This window comes from Plectropomus leopardus, chromosome 7, assembly GCF_026936395.1.
Source record: "Plectropomus leopardus strain MGB_pleo_1.0 chromosome 7, ASM2693639v1, whole genome shotgun sequence".
NCBI lineage: Eukaryota > Metazoa > Chordata > Actinopteri > Perciformes > Serranidae > Plectropomus > Plectropomus leopardus.
The window spans coordinates 7254394-7272697 of NC_142182.1; the positions used below are offsets into that span (position 1 = coordinate 7254394).

The window sequence follows — 18304 nt, forward strand, 5'->3', positions numbered from 1 at the left end:
TCACTGTGTGGGACCATTATCCGTTTAAGAGATTTTGCTTAGGCCCCTTTTCTGTCTGAGTCTTTCAGATTCCCATTTGAGGATTATTTATCTGCTAAAAAATGTCATGAAAAAGACTCATGATCACATGGCAGTTTGCTGTTGCCCTCAACATTTGAAAAATGTCTTTGTATGTTTGTTTGTTACCAACCAAAATAAAATGAACTCAAGATATTGAGATTTTTAACAAAATTGTTGAAGGTTGGCCGAAGAAGCAAAATCAGGGATGTGAACATTTTTTACTTTTCTATGTCTAATTGTTGAGTGATTTAAGTGTATGTAACCTTAATTTTTGTCTTTTGTCTTTTTTTTTACTGTAGTTGTGTGTTGGAATTCTATATAATCTTGAGGTAAATATTTTCATTTTTGTCTTTCTAATATAATTATTATTGCATGAACGCTATTGTAGGTAACTTTAATATCTACTTTTTTCCCCATTTTCTTCACTAAAAGCCTCACTAGAGACAGGAGTTGGAAAACAGCAATAGCTTTAATCTCTGTATGTGAAACATCAACTACTACTGCTTGTTTTTAACAGGCTAAAGTTGTACTATATTAATTTGCATTGTTCCTATCAAATAAACTACATAAGTATAACATATTTTGTAACCGTTGTTGTCGTGATGACCTTGTTTTATATTATAGTTCAGTGTGATTTGTAAACAATAATAACACAAACTGGTTTTCTTCAATTATTCCTTTAAGACTTTACAAATCAATCGATAATGTGTGAAAGTCAGATGGGGACAGGAAGTGAAAAACAGCCGTCGGATATCATTGGGATTGGAGGAAAATGCATACAGGAAGCACATCTGACATGCACATGGCCAAAAGTGACACTGATGAGCTGCGTGACTCTGCACCATCAGTGGGAAAGTTGAAAATATTTTAACTTTTGTACATGCCCAAAAACCACCAGAAAAATGTGTTGCACAGCAGCAAGACAGGAGCGTCCGACAGGTGCACTGTACCACAGGGAAACAATGGTTTAGCTGGCGACACGCCTCAGTGTAATCGTCACCTTAGACAGACCTGCACAAAGCAGATAGTGCCATCCGTATTTTAAGCTGAAATGTGATCCTTTCCTAACCATAAGTAAGTGTTTTTTGTGCGTAAACTTAACCACAAGTTAACCACAGCGCTACTGAAATGCAAAGAAAAGTTTCATGGTATAAACCAGTACATAACAATGCACAAATGTAACGTATCCATGGTTTGTAGAAACGTATGATGCCAACATTTATTCTGATGAGTTTATCAACATCCACTGAATCATCCTTGACTGAATCATAATCAAAGAAAGGATGCATCTATTAAGAACAAGAGTACCAAGTACTGAGGATTATTTGAAAGGAAATCTGAATGGACAGCAGAACAAAGCCAACATCTCTACTTTAACAACATGGTGGAGACTCTCTGAAAGGGTATGGCCTCTCTTTCAGGCCAAGATTGCAATACAGGCCGACCTCAGCAAGACTGCAAACTAAGAAAGGATCACACTCCTTCCCATAGCAAGCAAAGTGCTTAACAGGATCATCTTGAACAGAATAAAGGAATTAGTCTGTGCATTCAGCTACAGCAGCAGCACACCGAGCTTCACTGACACAGACTACAACTCTGCTGCTGCATTTACACCGCCTGTTCAAGGCGGGAATATCACGCAGTAATGCCTCCTGGTTTTTCTCTGTATGATGTCCAGTTGTGGAAAAAAGGGGACAAGGTTGTCATGCCTCTAAACCAGAAGAGGAGGTGGTGGGTGCGCTATACATGCCAGCATACACCTGTGGTGTATATAATTTGACAGGTATTGTAGCCGGCAGATACACAGGATCGGCTGCTAAATTTGAGAGGCGAGAGCGGGGTATAAGTCACCATGAACACATGGCTAATATAAACAAACAAGTCAAGAGAGATTGATAAAAAGCGACCTGTTGAATGTTGTTAAAGCTTAAATAAAATTGTGAACATTGCTGTCCATGCAGGCATTTATTTGTCAACGCTGCAATGGCTTCTGTCCTGCAGACCGACATCTTTGTTTGTTTTGTCAGCTGACAGTTATGTGGTTGCTGCCGCCGGCTGACAGATTTCACTCCATTGAAACTGCTTTCCCAGCACTCGCTGTAACGTGTTAAACGGTGCACTGCTGCACTGAAACTGAGCGCAGCCACTAACAGTGTCAAAACAAGGTCTGTGTTAAAGGTAAAGCAAAAAAGATGTTTATGATTCTGGGTAGGGAGGTGTGACGTTTTGATTACATATTATGTGGTGACCACTCCGCGGGGGGTTTAAAAACAAGCTGTTAGCACTCAGTGGCTCACTCAAAGAAGAAAAACAGCGCTCGTGAATGCCTGTGAACTGGGAAAACTGAGAATTCGGGAGCTCCTTATCCTCCGAGCAGAAAAACAAGATCAGCAGCCATATGACAGCGAGAGGGTGTTATTGTTTAAAAGCACTGCAGATGCATATGTTATTTGTTGGATTGAATGCTGTTGTATTACATAACACAATCTTCATGTACAAATGTAAAGGAGACATAAAGAAGGGACCTTGTAGCGGCTCTACAGCCCGATCATGCTTAAAAGTTGGAATAATCTAACACATCTCCACGTCTTCACCCTCAAGTTCTCCACCAAGCCGGTTTAATTACTCACACATACAGCACAGAAGAAAATATTCACACTTCAGCCGCAGTGTAGGAGGCTAATTTTCAAATATTCTCTCTCCAAATGAGATGTTATTAGTCTTGGTTTTAGTTTTTCTTTGTCTAGACAAAACAAGACTGGGAGCCCATTTGTAGCTTGAAAAACTGAATACTACTGTGACACTTGTATCTCTGAATCTGGCTTTAAGCATCAATGTGTAAGATTTACCTGCTGTAAGCAATAAGTGGCTAATTCAAAGAAGTTGAACAGCAGTCTAAAATGAACACAAACTGGGAACACAATGAGATTCAGGACATCAGCCACCGTATAACAGAGAAGGTAAAATATTGTTATTGACACATTAATGACATTGTTATTGTTTATAAAACACTGCAGATGCATATATTACATGTTACACTAGAGGCTGACACAGACAGACAGATAGACAGATAATAGATAGATAGATAAATGGATAGAATAGGATTCAAATACGCAACAAGAAATTGCATGTCATGTTTGAAAAGGAGTAGGAGAAAGTATAAACTCATTATTTCCCACCCCATCCCAGCTAATCAGTTAATTAATTTGTGATCTTTATCTCTAACATATATATATACACCTATATATTTACACACACACACAGACTTATATACATACAAACAAACACACAGGTCACATCCATCGTGCCTCTTTTGATGCGGGATGCTGGGATGCAGTGTGTAATCACACACTGGAGTGAGATGATGCAAAGGAGGCGTAAAGAAGGGACTTTGTAGCAGCTTCACAGCGCGATCTTTGTGAAAAGAAGTAAAAGAAACGAGTGTAGATTGCTTGGTACATGTCAGCGATGGCTGATGATAAACTAAGATGTGAAGATGAAAGGAGGTCAGGTTGGTCACCTCAGCAAGAGTCCTGAAAGTAAGGGGATAAGAGGATGGCTAACTTAAAAAAGGTATTTATTGCTTCCAATCTGAACACGGCTGAGAGGTTCAGAGAAACACTTCATAGTTACAGGGTGATAAAAAACAGAGTGGCGCTGTTAGCTGAAGAGCTTCCTCCCACGCGCTCAAATAGGCTGCAAATATAATTCTCTCAAATACTGTCTTACATGCACCTGTCATCAAGCCTCCAAACATCACGTCTACATGACACCAACAAAGCAGGTTTCTGACTGGATTTAGCCCGCCTGTCATATCTCAGAGCAGGGTATAATACATGTAGTTACTGCCCAACAGTTTGGTCAAATGCTACAGAAGACATGGCAAAGAAATGACAAATTATACAAAATGGAGCTGCACGCATTGTTCTTTTATAGTGTTGACAAATACGTTGAAAATGCACAAAACTCTTCAATGGTTAATGCTAAAAGACTGATTGCTCTGTTCTTTACCCTTTTTCATTAGAAGTATCTCCGTTACAAAAACATATTGTATCAAAACTTTTCACTCAGGACAGATAAACATATCTACAGTACATGCTGCTAGAGGTAACTTAACACCGCCTGGAGCAAAGACAAATGCAATCAATCGAATAGTAATGTTCAGAGAAATGTATGAATGGAATTCACACAGCATCTCCTAAATAAATACAACAAAACGTAGGAACCAGTTCGGTTCTGGACAAGGGAAAATGTGAAGAGGGCCTGCTAAGTGTAACAAAGCAGATATAATTTGATTTATATTATCATTATTAGAATGAAATGTTTGTTATCATTTCTTGTTGAAAATATCGTTACTATTATTATTTTTTTAATTGATAAGTGTTATGTATGGTATATGTTATGCACTGTAAATGTATCAACATGTACTGGACCCCAGAAAAAAATGCTGCAGCTAATGGGGATCCTGAATAAACTAAAACGTAAGAGAATTATTACTTTATCAGTTTCTATGATATTATCAGAGCTGGAATAAACGTTGAGGCTTTAAGCAAGCTAGTGAAATATATGTTAATATAGGAAATTATAATGTTGTTGCAGCATATTTGCCAGCAGCTGGGGGACGGGGGGGGGCTTCCAGGATGCTGCGGAGCTGTTACGCTGCCTCATTTAGTGATGCATCTGCCTCAGTGACACTTTTTCTTTTCTTTTTCGGTGTGTGCCGAAGTCTTCATGGTACAGGGGGTAGCTGAGTGAGTTCCTGTGACACCCCTGTGTGGTGTATCAGTTCGTCAGACACAACAACCACTGCTGCTGTAATCTCTCGCTGTTACCACACAGTGACAGTTGTAATCTCTGCCTCTGCCTTTGTGACTCACTTCGTTTCTCACTAAAATGATTACTGAGGCTGTCTTTTCATTTTTCTACTTCACTCTCTCCCTCGCTTTCTTTGTGAGTTCGTGTGAGTTTGTGTGTGTGTGTGTGTGTGTGTGTGTGTGTGGTAATCAGTCAGCTTAGCTCTTCATCTCAGTAAACACCATTAGCCCGGAAGACCAAACCAGCCAATCAGAGCCCGGTAGAGCCGGCTGGGCGGCCAATAGCAGCGAAGAACACTCGGTCCCTCGTGACACGCTGACCTGCTGCATGTCGGCGGGGGTTGCTATGGAAACCCTACTGTACAGAGCGGCTCCGTGGAAATGCAGCGGAGCGAGGGAGGAAAGAGAGAGGTGGGAGGAGAGGAGAGAGGAATGTTGGCAAACGTAGGAGAGGAACGAAAAGCCAAACAGCAGAGATAAGATAGAGGAGGAGTGTTTCCTAGAAATGTGGCGTCAGGTGCAGTTGGAGGGGAGAGTGGGACTGGCAGTGAGTTTAGACCTGACTGTGGGAAATGTAGCTGGCTCTTAAGTGCACAGCATGTTCCAAAAAGTATGTAGGCAGCAGAGCATCTTTGAACGTCTTGGCTCCTGACTCTTATTGCTTTGGACATGACGGAGCCCTGGGGTTGCAAAGATAGACTGTCAGCTTTAATCTAAGAGTAACCTGCGTTTGGCCAAATCAGAGGACCAATTTACTACCTTCGACCTTTCCGTGGTGTAGTTTCATTCAGGGTGGCGACGATATTTTGACATTTTTAACTAGAAAGAGACACGTGTGGTTTGCTTATTTTCTTAATATCAAGTATATAAGTATACATCAAGTAGATGTTGATTGTGTAAAGCAATGGTTATAGACTAATGACACTAAGCAGGTTTCCATTACAGATTCGTGCAAAACTTAAGTGATATTTTCAAAATGTCAATAAAACGCAATTGTGAGATGACTGTGTCTCCACTGAGTGATGTTATGTGACTTCTCCTCTCCTGATACAAGCATGTCGATGGATGTTTCAAACATTCTTACATACATATTGCAGCCACCACACTTAACATCATTATTTCAAATCAAAGGCGATGTAGGCGTGTTATGCAAGCAGTAATGGAAAGGCAAGCCCCTTATACATGGGAGCGGCCACATATGAGGGATTTCTGGGAGGTGATACTAAGATTTCACAGAGGAATTGTGGATTCAAAACTTCCAGGTGATCCGTTCAACTTTATAAGAGTCGTGTGATGCAATAACACCTCTTGTAGCGCCTGCTGCATCATGCCCGAGGGAGCCAGTTCCTGCCAACAAGTGCACAGCCATAGCATCATGTAACCTATAAAAGCCAAAAAAATGTGTTTCCATTGCATTTTTGCAAAATATGGCTTTTTTTAATAACCTGAAATACCACCTCATGCCAGCCTAAAACCTTTTTTGAAATAAATGTCAGATTTTTTTTAATTGACGTGTTTCCATTAGGCATATTTTATATTTTTTATATTCGCAGTTTCAATTTGTGCAATTTGGAGGTTTATGGAAACCCACCTACTATTTGCATGTAGATGGTTCCTTATATGCTTCATTTTTACAATGCTCTCTGCCACTGGGTGCGATCTCCCACTAAAATGGATGCTTTATTAACAGCTCAAGGGAAGTTCTTCAACCACTGGATAGAGGATAAAGCTTTTAGCCTCATTCCCACACCTGCTAACATCTGGCTTGCTAATGCAATGGGAAAGTATACAATCAGAATTGACTCCCGGGTCAAATGACTCATAGAGTAGTCACAGGTTTTTATCGCCTCTGGCTCCGATCGACATTGATGGAAACACAACACCTGGGAGAACGCACTAATTTTCCTTAACTGGCGAGATGCACTGACGCACAGCCAGTAATAACCATCTGTCTAACTGTCTGTCACATTATTCCAAAATTAGTCTGCACTGAGTTTAAAAGAGAGACTGAATAAGTAAAAAGAAGAAACCACTGTAAAATAATCTTTCGCAGGCCTGGTGTTAGGGCAGGACCCTGAGCCGATCTGAGAGCCCGAGCACGTGACGTACCGACACCGGCACAATAGCAAGTAGCGAGCCAGCTCACTAACTTTAGCTAGCATTAGCCCTCATCTGTACAGCACGAGAAAAAGGCAATTGCGGGTTGTTTTTTTTCCTCTTCAGAGACCGATGACTACACATTAAATTGACAATTTATTACACAGCTGAATCTTCAACACGTCATCGAAAGTTAAAGATCTAAAAAAAGGTTGAAATCTAGCTGCTGTGTCTCCTCTCGTCTGTATCTGTGTTCATTCGTTGCATGATGGGATGCTTGGGTAGCAACCATCTGTTGTAAACTACATTTCAAGATGGATTGTGGGATAGTTTGAGTCCAATATGTGGGGTATCTTAATTTCCACTGTATGTTCTGACAGCACTACAAATTGCAAAAGTCACAATATGGTGAACTACATCGTGACTCATGAGGGATTTCAGACAAATCCAATGTTTCACCTCAATGTTTGTTTGTTTATTCATTTATCACAGCATTAGAGATTAACCCCTTGCCATGCACGGGCCTAATCCTTGTCTCATCCGGTGATCGCCTGAGAAAAAACTCTTGTTGTGTCCCCTGCACAACTGGTTTCACACGAGCTTTGCTCTGCAGATCTGGAGCATTACTTTTGCAGAACACAGAGGCTAAATGATACCATGCAAAGATAACCCAGAAAGGCAAATGTGCCATGTAAAAATGAAGAGAAAGAGGCATGTCATAGTAAGGTAAGGTTTGTCCTCGCTTCTACTGTTTCAGAAAATACAGTTACTTTTGTCATTCTGAGGTTGTCTTTTATGATCTTTCTGTTCAATTCTGTGGTGTTGTGCTCCCTCTATCAAAAATATTTTATTCTAAATCATAGATTAATATAAAGGACAAATGCTTGCTGTTATAATAAGGACACTGTGTACTGTTGGAGCAAGATAAACACTCATAACTAGGCCAATCTCTGCTGCATTTACAGTATGTGGGTTCAAACACTTCACAGAGCTACAGTGTCTCTCCAACACGTCCCTCTCGGGGAGGTTTTCTTATCTTTTTTTGTCTTTTCCTTTCTTTCTGTAATGATCTCACTCTCCTCTGATTAGAGTGTATCTCTCTTAGTAATCATCATAATCATCCAACCAGCCATCTTCCCATTATCTGTTCATCATTTAACTGATCCATTCATCCATCAGTCTGTACATCTGTCGATCCATCTATCCATCTCTCCCTCTGTCCGCCCGTCCGTCCCTCTGTCCGCCCGTCCCTCCCATCTGTCTGGTTATCTGTCAAGCCGCCTTCTTCTCCTTTGTCCTGAGTCAACCCCTCGAACCAGTCTGGTCTGCAGATTTTATCGGCCTGATCAGGACTGTATGTGTGTGTGTGTGTGTGTGTGTGTGTGTGTGTGTGTGTGTGTGTGTGTGTGTGTGTGTGTGTGTGTGTGTGTGTGTGTGTGTGTGTGTGTGTGTGTGTGTGTGTGTGTGGTCCAGGCCGGCATTGTGAAAACGGCCTGCTAGTTGTAGAGTTATGTAACAAAGCTTTAACTGCATGTATGCTACTGTCAGCTCTGTTGCTCAGCTCACACCAACAGATTTCGTGTTTGTGTGTTTTTGCATGCACAGTGTGTATGTTCCTGTGTGTGTGTGTGTGTGTGTGTCTATTTTTAAGCAGGAATCCATATATCCATATGGTGTGTGGTGTCTCATTAACAGTGACTGACGCGGTCTAAGAGACCCAAAGTGCATTGATGCCATTGATTTCAATTTCAGGACAAATTTGATGCTTTAGAAGATATTCTACAAACTAAAGGTCTTTTTAAAAAATATTTAAAATCTGTCTTGTTAACCCATTCAGATCCTCTTTCTATTCAAATTGACTTAACTTTTCTAGGATGCCTGGATTCATGACTGCTGTCATTGGACTCCACCCAAATGTAAAGAAGTATGTGATGGGATGTCAACATACCAATGAAAGAGTTTTTAAGTATCACTTTATTCACTGATGTGAATTAATTATTCATGAAAAACTTTTTTGTTGAAAAAAGGGACTGTTAAGACCATTTATTGTCATTTTTACTTTAATGCAATTTCTGCGTTAAGATTTTTGGTCCACTGGAATGGACAGAAAAAAACCCACTTAAAAGTATCCTAATAAAAAAAATAATAATAATTTATTAGTGCATTTAGAGCAGGAATCCATCATTACTGATTTTTTTGTGTTTAAAACATAATCAGGCTCTGAACGGGTTAATCAAATAAAAAATAAATGTACATTTCACATAATTAATATTTTAGGTTTTCACTACAGTCATATGAAAAACATGAATGGACTCACAGGTATATAACATGCATTAAAGTGGCCAACACTTAATGGAAAAACTGTTGGAACAAAATTGTCAAATAGTATTGAAATTCGACTCTCAAGCCACTAATAGGCTCTCGGTCTTGTTTTGCCTAGACAAAGAAAGTAAAACCCCGACTAACTGCATCTCGTTTAGAGAAAAAGAATATTTAAAAATTAGCCTCCTACACTCCCACTGAAGTGTGAATCTTTTCTTCTGTGCTGTATATGATATTTTACAGCCTCCATGAGTGATTTAACAGGCAGGGTGGAGAAATAAAGGGTGAAATCGTGGTTTTGATGTCTCTGCCCTCTCTCGTCCTTTTTACACAGAGATGGCGCTACAAAGCCGCTACTTAGTCCTTTCTTTACGCTTTCTTCACAAATCTGCATTTTTACACAAAATCAAACGACAGCAACATCATTCTGCTCCAGTGCGTGATTATACAGAACATCCCGCAATCAAAGGAGGCAAGACAGATGTAACATGTAACACAACAGCGTCGGCTTCCAGTGTGACATATAATACTGTATATGAGTCAAGAGCATACACTGTATATAAAGATGGACGACATGACAACTCCCGTAAAGTGTAACTTTTCAGTCTGGATCACCCCCTGGTGTCTGGCTGCAGTTTAGGTCGTAAAGCCCGCCCCTCTGTGTTCGTGAATGGGACATGGGCAAAACTAAAAAACTCATGGTGGTTTCTGTCACTGAAGGTAGTTCTCATCACCCAGATGTTTGTTCAAGTGTTAGTTTTTATGATAAAATCGGTTTTATTGAGGAATTTCTGCCATGACTGACAGTTGCGACAGCCAATCCTAGTGCGCTCGCATTCAATGAAGGTGCTTGCGATTGGTCAGATGGGTGTTTTGGCGGGAACTCCTCCAACGCGGGTATCTCTACTGTGCAGACTCTCAATGCCATCACCAGCACAAGATGGCAGCGTCGGTATCTCGGATAGTTTAGCCTCACTTAAGAATAGCGGGGGTTAGTGGGGGCGCGTCATCCATCTTTATATGTAGTCTATTGTGGAGAGCTCTTCATACACAAAAACAAATACATTAAATGTCAATAATAATTATTTGCCATCTCTAGCTATATGGCGGCTGATCACGTCCTCTGCTCGGAGAGTAAGGAACTCTTGAATTTCATTGTTTTCCCAATTTGGGGACATTTACAGAAGCAGTTTTTCTTGCGGTGTGGTCGCCAACATAAATCCGCCACAAAAACACCACAGCTCCCCACCAATGGTCAAGTCTTTCCAGCTTTACATTTACACAGACCTCGTTACAGCGCTGTTACTCCCTCCTGTCTCGGCTCAGAGGTGAGACAACTCTGTCCCCCCTTTCCAATTGTACATTATATATACAGCACACCAAGGCGGCAAAACGGCGCAATATTCCCTCCTTGAACAGTAAATGTGGCTTCTGTTAGATCATCCCAACGGTGTAATCTGTTTTCTAAAACACTTCTTGGGACTTGTTACTCGGGAGCTGTTGTCCTCCTCTGTCCCTCCAACCTTTTATTCATCCCTTAAGACTGCATGGCCTGAATTTAAGGCCTTAAAACACACAGTGTCCTCGTGCAGCTTAAGGGGTGAAGGTTGGGTGGAAAAAGACAGAGAAAGGAGGAGTGAGAGGTGGAAAATTAGAGGATAGATTGAGAATCATCTTTACAGCCTGTCCTGATGCAACCCCCGGCCTCTGCACGTCTGTGTGTGTGAGTGTGTGTGTGTGTCTGGGTGTGTCGTCAAGGCACAGCAGAAGAGAGGATGACCTGAGGAGACCTCCGGACAAACTCCACCTATTGTTCACCTGTCGTCTCTGTAACCGTCATCGGCCCGTCAATCATTCTTTAGTAACAAGCCATTTTCACAGATGACAGATGTCAGTCAATCTCAAATATCCCTCCTTGACAGACACCTTTCGGTTCACACACTCACAAACACACCCTCAAACCAACCCCCAAAACACCCACAATGCATCTGTGTGTTTCTTCCCCCTCTTACCTCCATCTGAGTACGTCTCTGTTCCGTATCCGTCCTGCAGCCCGTTGTTCCAAGTCCCCTCGTACTTCCCGCTCGTCCCCGTGCTCTCCCGCACGCCGTAGCGTCCCTTAAAGCCGTGCGTCCACTCACCCTTGTACACCCAGCGGCCTTTGTTCTCCAGGCCCACGCCGTGTCTCTTGCCCTGAGCCCAGGTGCCCTGGTAGGTGTTCCCGCTGGGCCAAGTGTAGACGCCCAGCAGCTCAAAGCCGTGGGCCCAGGAACCGCAGTACTCGCCCTGGCCCTTGGGTCCCGTGCAGATCCCGTGGCCGTGCGCCTTGCCCTCCTCCCACCCTCCGCAGTATGACCCCCCATCGTCAAAGTTGAACCTGCCGCCAGTGGACATGCATGAAACAGGTCTTGGCAATTCCCCTGAAGCCTCGACAAAAAGAAAAAGAAAAGAAAAAGAAAACAAAGGGAGGAAAAAGAAGGACAGGTTGGTGCTAGAACCAATCCATGAAGCCAAGTGTGGAGGTTGGTGAGGTCAGGGGTGAGGAGGAGGAGGAGGAGAGAGTGGGAGGGAGAGGGAGAGGACTCCCACACAAATCGAGCAACGCCACCTCTTGCTGTCTGCTGGTTTGGAGAAGATGAAGGCGAAAAGAGTTGATCGACAAAATGTGGCCCCTCACAGGGGTGTCAGGGGTCTCCCGTGGTGGTGGGAAAGGGTGACGCTGTTCACACCATCCTCTTGGTGGACTCGCTGTAGCATCGGCTAGCACTTTCCAGCTCCTCTGTGGCAGATACAGGTGAGAGAGGAGGAGAGTGGGCCCAGAGCTGCCATTATCTCCTCTCAGCAGGAGTTTAAACCATCAGGCAGCTCCACCGGCCGGCCATCGGCCTGCCCACACAGTCTACGACACACACGACAACTCTTCCTCCTACTCCTCTCCTGCTTTCCGCTCAGACCCCCGCGTTGAGCCGCCTCCTACCTGATGATGCCTCCACCTCTCTGGGGTGTAGAGCAGAGAAGTCTCCCTGGTGGCAGCCCTTCACACCTCCAAGCGTCCAGCAGAGGAGCCACCCTCAGCCTCCCGGATCAGCACCCCAACCGGAGCTCTGACATGTTGGGTGTTGGAAGACAGAAAGACAGCTTTTTCTTCGAGCCTGGTCCCGATGATCAAAAAGACCATTTAAAGTCTGTAGCTCTCTTCAGGCTTCACCATCCTCTTCTTGTTCTCATCCTTCATACACACACACACAATCACACACTGTGCCTGGCTGCACAGCAGAGGAACACACACATGCATATAGAGAGAGAGAGAGACAGAAAAATGGGGGAAAACACATAAGGTAATCTGCTTGGCTGCCTTCTTTTTTTCGTCTGTCCTGTGGTGCTGGGGAGCAGCAATGCAGTCTCCTGCCTTATGCACGCACACACTATACGTAGGCACACACACACAATCTCTCTGACAGCAAGTGCGCACACACAGACAATGAAAATAAACAACTGAATTGATTAATTTCTCCTCCTCTTTTCCCCCTCTCCCTCTCTCAGACTGTCTGTAGGTCTTTAATCCACTGCGTCCATAAGTGGTTTATCCTCTGCGTGGGTTGCCTTCAGGTTGCCTGCTTGATAAAATAACATCCATCTATATGATCCTGTTATGGTGTGCTCTGTCCTCTTCAGCATCTCCTACTCGTCTCCATGTTTCCCTACGGAGCGCCGGCTGACGCACAGCCTGCCTTCCTGCCTGCTGTCCTGGTCTTACAATCTCTTTTCCTCCTATGGCTGGATCTGTGGATCTCTCTCTCTCTCCTGATCTGTAAGTGTGTGTGTGTGTGTGTGTGTGTGTGTGTGTGTGTGTGTGTGTCTCTCTCAGAAAATCTGCTCATTAAAGAGGACTGTTCCAATGCAGCCAAACAACCCCCCTCCTCCTGCTCAATAGCACACTCCAGCTCTTAAAGAGACACGCTCAGCACAGACCATGGCACAGACACCAGCTTCTCTCCGCCTCCCTCACCTGTAGCTTTTCATCGTCTACTCGTCCTTTGTCTGAAAAAACATGACAGACAGTGCCGAACTGGTGTTTCTGTGGTTAGTCCATGGAAAACTGCACCATTTGCGGTATATTTTGACATCAATTTACATGCAGAACAGGTTTTACCATATGATAGTAGATGTATTATTTTACCTAAATACATGCAAATATACTCCATGTTGCCTTTTCGTTGATTTCTTACCATTTACAACGTCCGCCTCGGACGCCTCCATGGATGCTGCCATTGTTATGTGACATCAGACCGCTGAAGTCAGAGTACATGGATTTGCTCAGAGTTCACAAGTAGGAACTCTGACTATAAGTGTCGTTCCAGTTTACTTTCTCTAGTACGAGAACGGGATATCTTGACTTAAGAGTTGTCTGGAACGCAGCATCAGCCTCAGAGATATGGGGAGAGCTCAGACATCCGGAGGACCACGGAGCAGAGCGTTGAAAGGAACCAGTTGAGGTGGTCCAGGAATCTGATCAGGAAGCCCCCTGGGCGTCTCCCTGGGTGGACCCAGAACAGGATGGATGGATTATATCTCTCACCTGGCCTGGGAGGCCTCCAGGAGGAGTTGGAAAGCGTTGCTGGAAGGAGGGACGTCTTGAGTTCCCTCTTGAGCCGGCTGCCCCCGTGAGACCTGGATAAGCGGACGACAATGGATGGATAAGTGGATGAAAATTACGTTGAAGACATTTTAATTGTCTAATGCTTTTAGAGTGTCACACTGTGAGAGCATTAACATTATGACCTTCTGCAGGCATTGGGTTTGTTCTTCATACCTTACAACAAAATATTGTTATTCTACATAAAGATGACTTTGTCATGAGACATCTGGAAGATGCTGAATTTTGATTGTTTAACAACATAACCTGAAACAAACAAATAATATCAGCGGTCATCTGCCACCAGTATTCTACGTCAAATTGACATCGGCATTAAATATCGACATCTATTGACGTTGGTGGCAAGCAGGAAAAAGTCAAAATATTAATGTTTGTATTTGGGAACTAAGCTGCTTTGAACTATTGTAAACTCTCCGCCAGCAGACAGATGCAGCTCAAAACAAAAACTAAGCAAACAACATTTTTAGGAACAATTTTGGGAAGCAGGTTTGTCCGGTTCATAAAAAAGACGAGACTCTTTTCCCTCAGTCATGCACCAGGTCTGGTGTCTTACTGTATATCTCAGGCAGAAATTAATCTGGGGATATACATATTTAAATCATCTGGTCCAATAAGATCTCGTAACAAATTTCATATGTTAATTTAGGTTTCAGTCCATCATTTTGGACATGTGACCTCTTCTCATTTAATGCACAGACGAGAGGGAGAGGGGTGTCCAACTCTTGACTCCTACGTCTTCAAATCATAAACAATCTTCTCTGTTTTTGGATGATTCGTTTATCGGAGGCATAAGAGAAAAACGTTTTCTTCACAAAGTCAACATAACAAAGGGTGAGTTATTGATACGGAAATGGTCATATGTGGGTGAAGTATTCCTTAACTGTGGGATACTCAACTTGATTGGCTTGGGGGCCACTTTTGCAAAATAACAGGAGGCCAGGGGCCAGTCGCAGCAGCTCCATACATATTTCAAGGGTTTTGAGACATTTCTCAGATTTCAGAAGTTTTTTGGAATATAGGACGCCTCTGTGAATTTAGGACGTTTCTAGGATTTTAGAACGTTCAAACAGATTTTATTATTTTATTATTTTATTATTATTTCTAGTAATTTAGAACATTTGTAAAATTTTAGGACATTTGTAGGACTTTAGACCATTTCTTGGATTTTAGGACATTTCTAGGAATTTAGGACAATTGCAGGATTTTAGGACGTTTTAAGGATTTTATGACATTTCTCATATATTAGGATGTTTCTAGGACTTTAGGTCATTTCTAGGATTTTAGGACGTTTCTCCGATTTTAGGACGTTGCTCAGATTTTAGGACATTTCTGGGCCATTAGGACATTTCAAGGATTTTAGGACGTCAGGGACTTTGCTTGGACCTCTGTATGGGTGCGAGAGATCGTCCACTGGAACTTTTAGCCAAAAAGTTAGCACCACATGATACTAATGTCACTAAAGTTGCTACTTTAGACTAACTCCCCTCGGACCACTGTCTTCTTTTGTCCCTACCTCTCCCTGACTGTCCTCTCATCCCCTCCTCTACACTTCTTTCCATGTCCTCCTTTTCCCCATTCAGCTCCTCCCTGCAGTTGTCCTGTTGCTCTTGTTGTCCTTGTCCTTCTGTCTGCCAGTGTCTGGAAGAGCTAAGCCAATTCTAGCCCAGATTACAGTAATAAAATCACTGTGAGGCTGGGGATTAAGGCTTAGGCCTCTAAACACACTGGTAGTAGAGAGAGAAAGAGAAAGAGAGAAAGAGAGCGAAAGAGCGAGGGGGGAGGGAAGTGGAGGGGGATGAGAGAAAGGAGGTGAGCAGGTGACTGAGAGGGCAGGTGGGGTGACGCACAGATAGTGTGATTTCCTGACCCCAACAGAGGGATTAGGATTTAGAGAAGTTAGTAACACAAGTGTCTGCGCTCACAAATCCACGACATGTGAACAGAGTCAAAAAGAGCTGAGAGGGCGCTGACACCATCACGAATAACGGTTACTGGGTCACATACTGAGCAAAACCGAGAATGAGCAAAATTACATTAATGTACGAGGGGTATGAGGGGTACTGTTGTCAACATTTAACTCACACACAAAAGTTACGTTTGTCACAATATTACAGGTCTTTGTAGTTCAGTCTGTAAATTCAATCGATTTGGCAAACTATAAACTCCAGGAAGGAAAAAAGTAAAATGAAAATTCTAACCAGTGCCTCCACATTGGATCAGATGATGACAGTGAAGTTTACAAAAATGTGCAGCCAGCACTAAATCTCAGCTAAAATATTCTTTTTTTGTTCTCAGTTAGGCAGCCTTATCACCATCTGCTCTGTCTGTGCAATGTGTAACATCTCAAGGCAACCAATATTTCATCCAATGATCAAAGTGAAAGTCTGTGTGAGGCTGCTAGTTTTGACAATTTCCACATCCTCATCTATCAAATACTGGCATCCAAAAGTGATTCAGTTCTTCTACATCAGGGATAATCAACTTGCTTTGCTGGAGGGACATTTTTGCAAAACGACAGGAGGCCAGGGGCCAGTCGCAGCAGCCCCATACATTTTTCAAGGATTTTAGGACATTTCTTGGATTTAATTAATTTTTTTTCTTTTTTTTTTAGGATTTTAGGACATTTCTTGGATTTAATTAATTTTTTTTTTCTTTTTTTTTAGGATTTTAGGACATTTCTTGGATTTTTGGACATTATTACGATTTCTCAGATTTTAGGAAGTTTCTAGGACTTTAGGACATTTCTAGGATTTTTTAAACATTTCTAGGACTTTAGCATGTATCTAGGATTTTATGACCTTTTTTAGCATTTTAGGACATTACTCAAATTTAAGATGTTGCTAGGATTTTAGGACATTCTAGGATTTTAGGACATTAGGATTTTAGAACATTTCTTCAATTTTAGGATAGGATTTTACCACATTTCTCAGATTTTAGGAAATTTCAAGGACTTTAGGACGTTTCAAGGATTTTAGGATATTTTTCCGATTTTGTGACTTTCCTTGGATTTTAAGATGTTTCTAGAATTGTAGGACCTTTTTTAGGATTTTAGGACATCAGGGGCTTGACTAGGATCTCTGTCCGGGAAGCTGAGAATCCTCCACTGGCACTTTTTCTGATAAGATTTATTCTGATGTTGTTTTATGTACTCTGGCACCTTGTGTAAAAGTACAAAAACAATTCCCAGTGCGAATGACTGTATTTTTACCAGGAATTAGATAATGGTTAGGGGCCACCCCAAATCCTTTATGGGGCCAGATCTGACGCACAGGGCGTGAGTTGAGTATCACTTATGTACATATAAACTTTACTGAAACCAAGTCTGACAGTTTGTTAATGCAACATGAGGTGCACCAAGTTAAGAAAAGCTAGAAAATATCCCCCTTCCTCCACCTGGCTCCACCATCTCTCTCTCTCTCTCTCTCTCACACTCACTCACACACACACACACACACACACACTATAGACCGACGTAACTCATGACGATTCCACGCTACGTGCCCCCACGTCAGCAGTGCACCCCAAAAAAAAAGAAAAAAAAAGTCACTTCTCTTTAGTTATTTATAAAATCTTTTTTTGTCCCGGAGTTAAAATAAAAAAGGGGGTCGCAGAAGAAAAGGGAGAAGAGGGGCTGCGAAGGAGGGAGGAGTGAACGAGAGGAAGGCAGCCTCATTCTCATCCATCTCACCCTCTCCTCTATTATTCATCAGCCTCTTCTTATCCCTCGTTCAGCATGCTGATGGAGGATAAAATAGGTCAGAGGGATAGGCTGGTGCTCGCAGTGACTGATGCCTACCCTGACACGTCGTGCACTCGTCTCCTCCTCCTCCTCCTCCCCTGCATCCCTCGCTCCTCCTCCTCTCCCTTTTCTTCCCTGCTGCTGCTGTCTTGTCATCTTTCTCAGCCGCTCTACCTCCTCCTCTGCACTGCCTCCCCTGCTCTCCAGCTCCTCACATCATCTGATGATTCCTGAACACTCGTCGTAGCTCTGCTCAGCACACCTTCCTCTCTTTCTCTCTCTCTAGTCTCCCCTCTTGCTTGTTGCAGACGAGTAAAACTCAAAGAACGTGTTGCTGCAAGTCATCTGCAGGGGTCACAGCAAACCACCTAGTAAGCAGTTATCATGTTAAAGGGGAAAAAGAAGAGACCAGTAAACACAGAATATCTAACTGGAAAAAAAGTTGGGATGATGAAAAAGATGACCAGAGTAAAGCACAAGAGTTACATCAGAGGGAACTTCACTTGTTGCAGTGTTTTTCTCTACTTTCTGCTCAAACCAGTAATGCAGTGGTTCCTAACAGGGGGGTCGCAGTCCAAAAGTGAGTCACAGGTCTATTCTGAAAGGACCGTAGGT

At 42.7% G+C, this 18304-nt stretch overlaps 1 protein-coding gene across 2 annotated transcripts in view; it reads right to left on the reverse strand.

Annotated features, from left to right (window-relative positions):
- Nucleotides 1-14259, reverse strand: part of jph3b (junctophilin 3b) — a 57767-nt gene extending 43508 nt beyond the window's left edge. The window contains exons 1-2 of one of the 2 annotated variants that reach the window (XM_088079767.1): nt 13523-14259; nt 11306-12559 (exon numbers count right to left, since the gene is read on the reverse strand). In XM_088079767.1, the coding sequence (XP_087935893.1) occupies nt 11306-11687 (382 nt within the window). In that variant the 5' untranslated portion in view covers nt 11688-12559; nt 13523-14259. Of the gene's footprint in view, nt 1-11305; nt 13186-13522 lie in introns of those variants that run through there. The other variant, XM_042496805.2, reaches the window with a different exon arrangement.
- Nucleotides 14260-18304: the final 4045 nt, after the last annotated feature.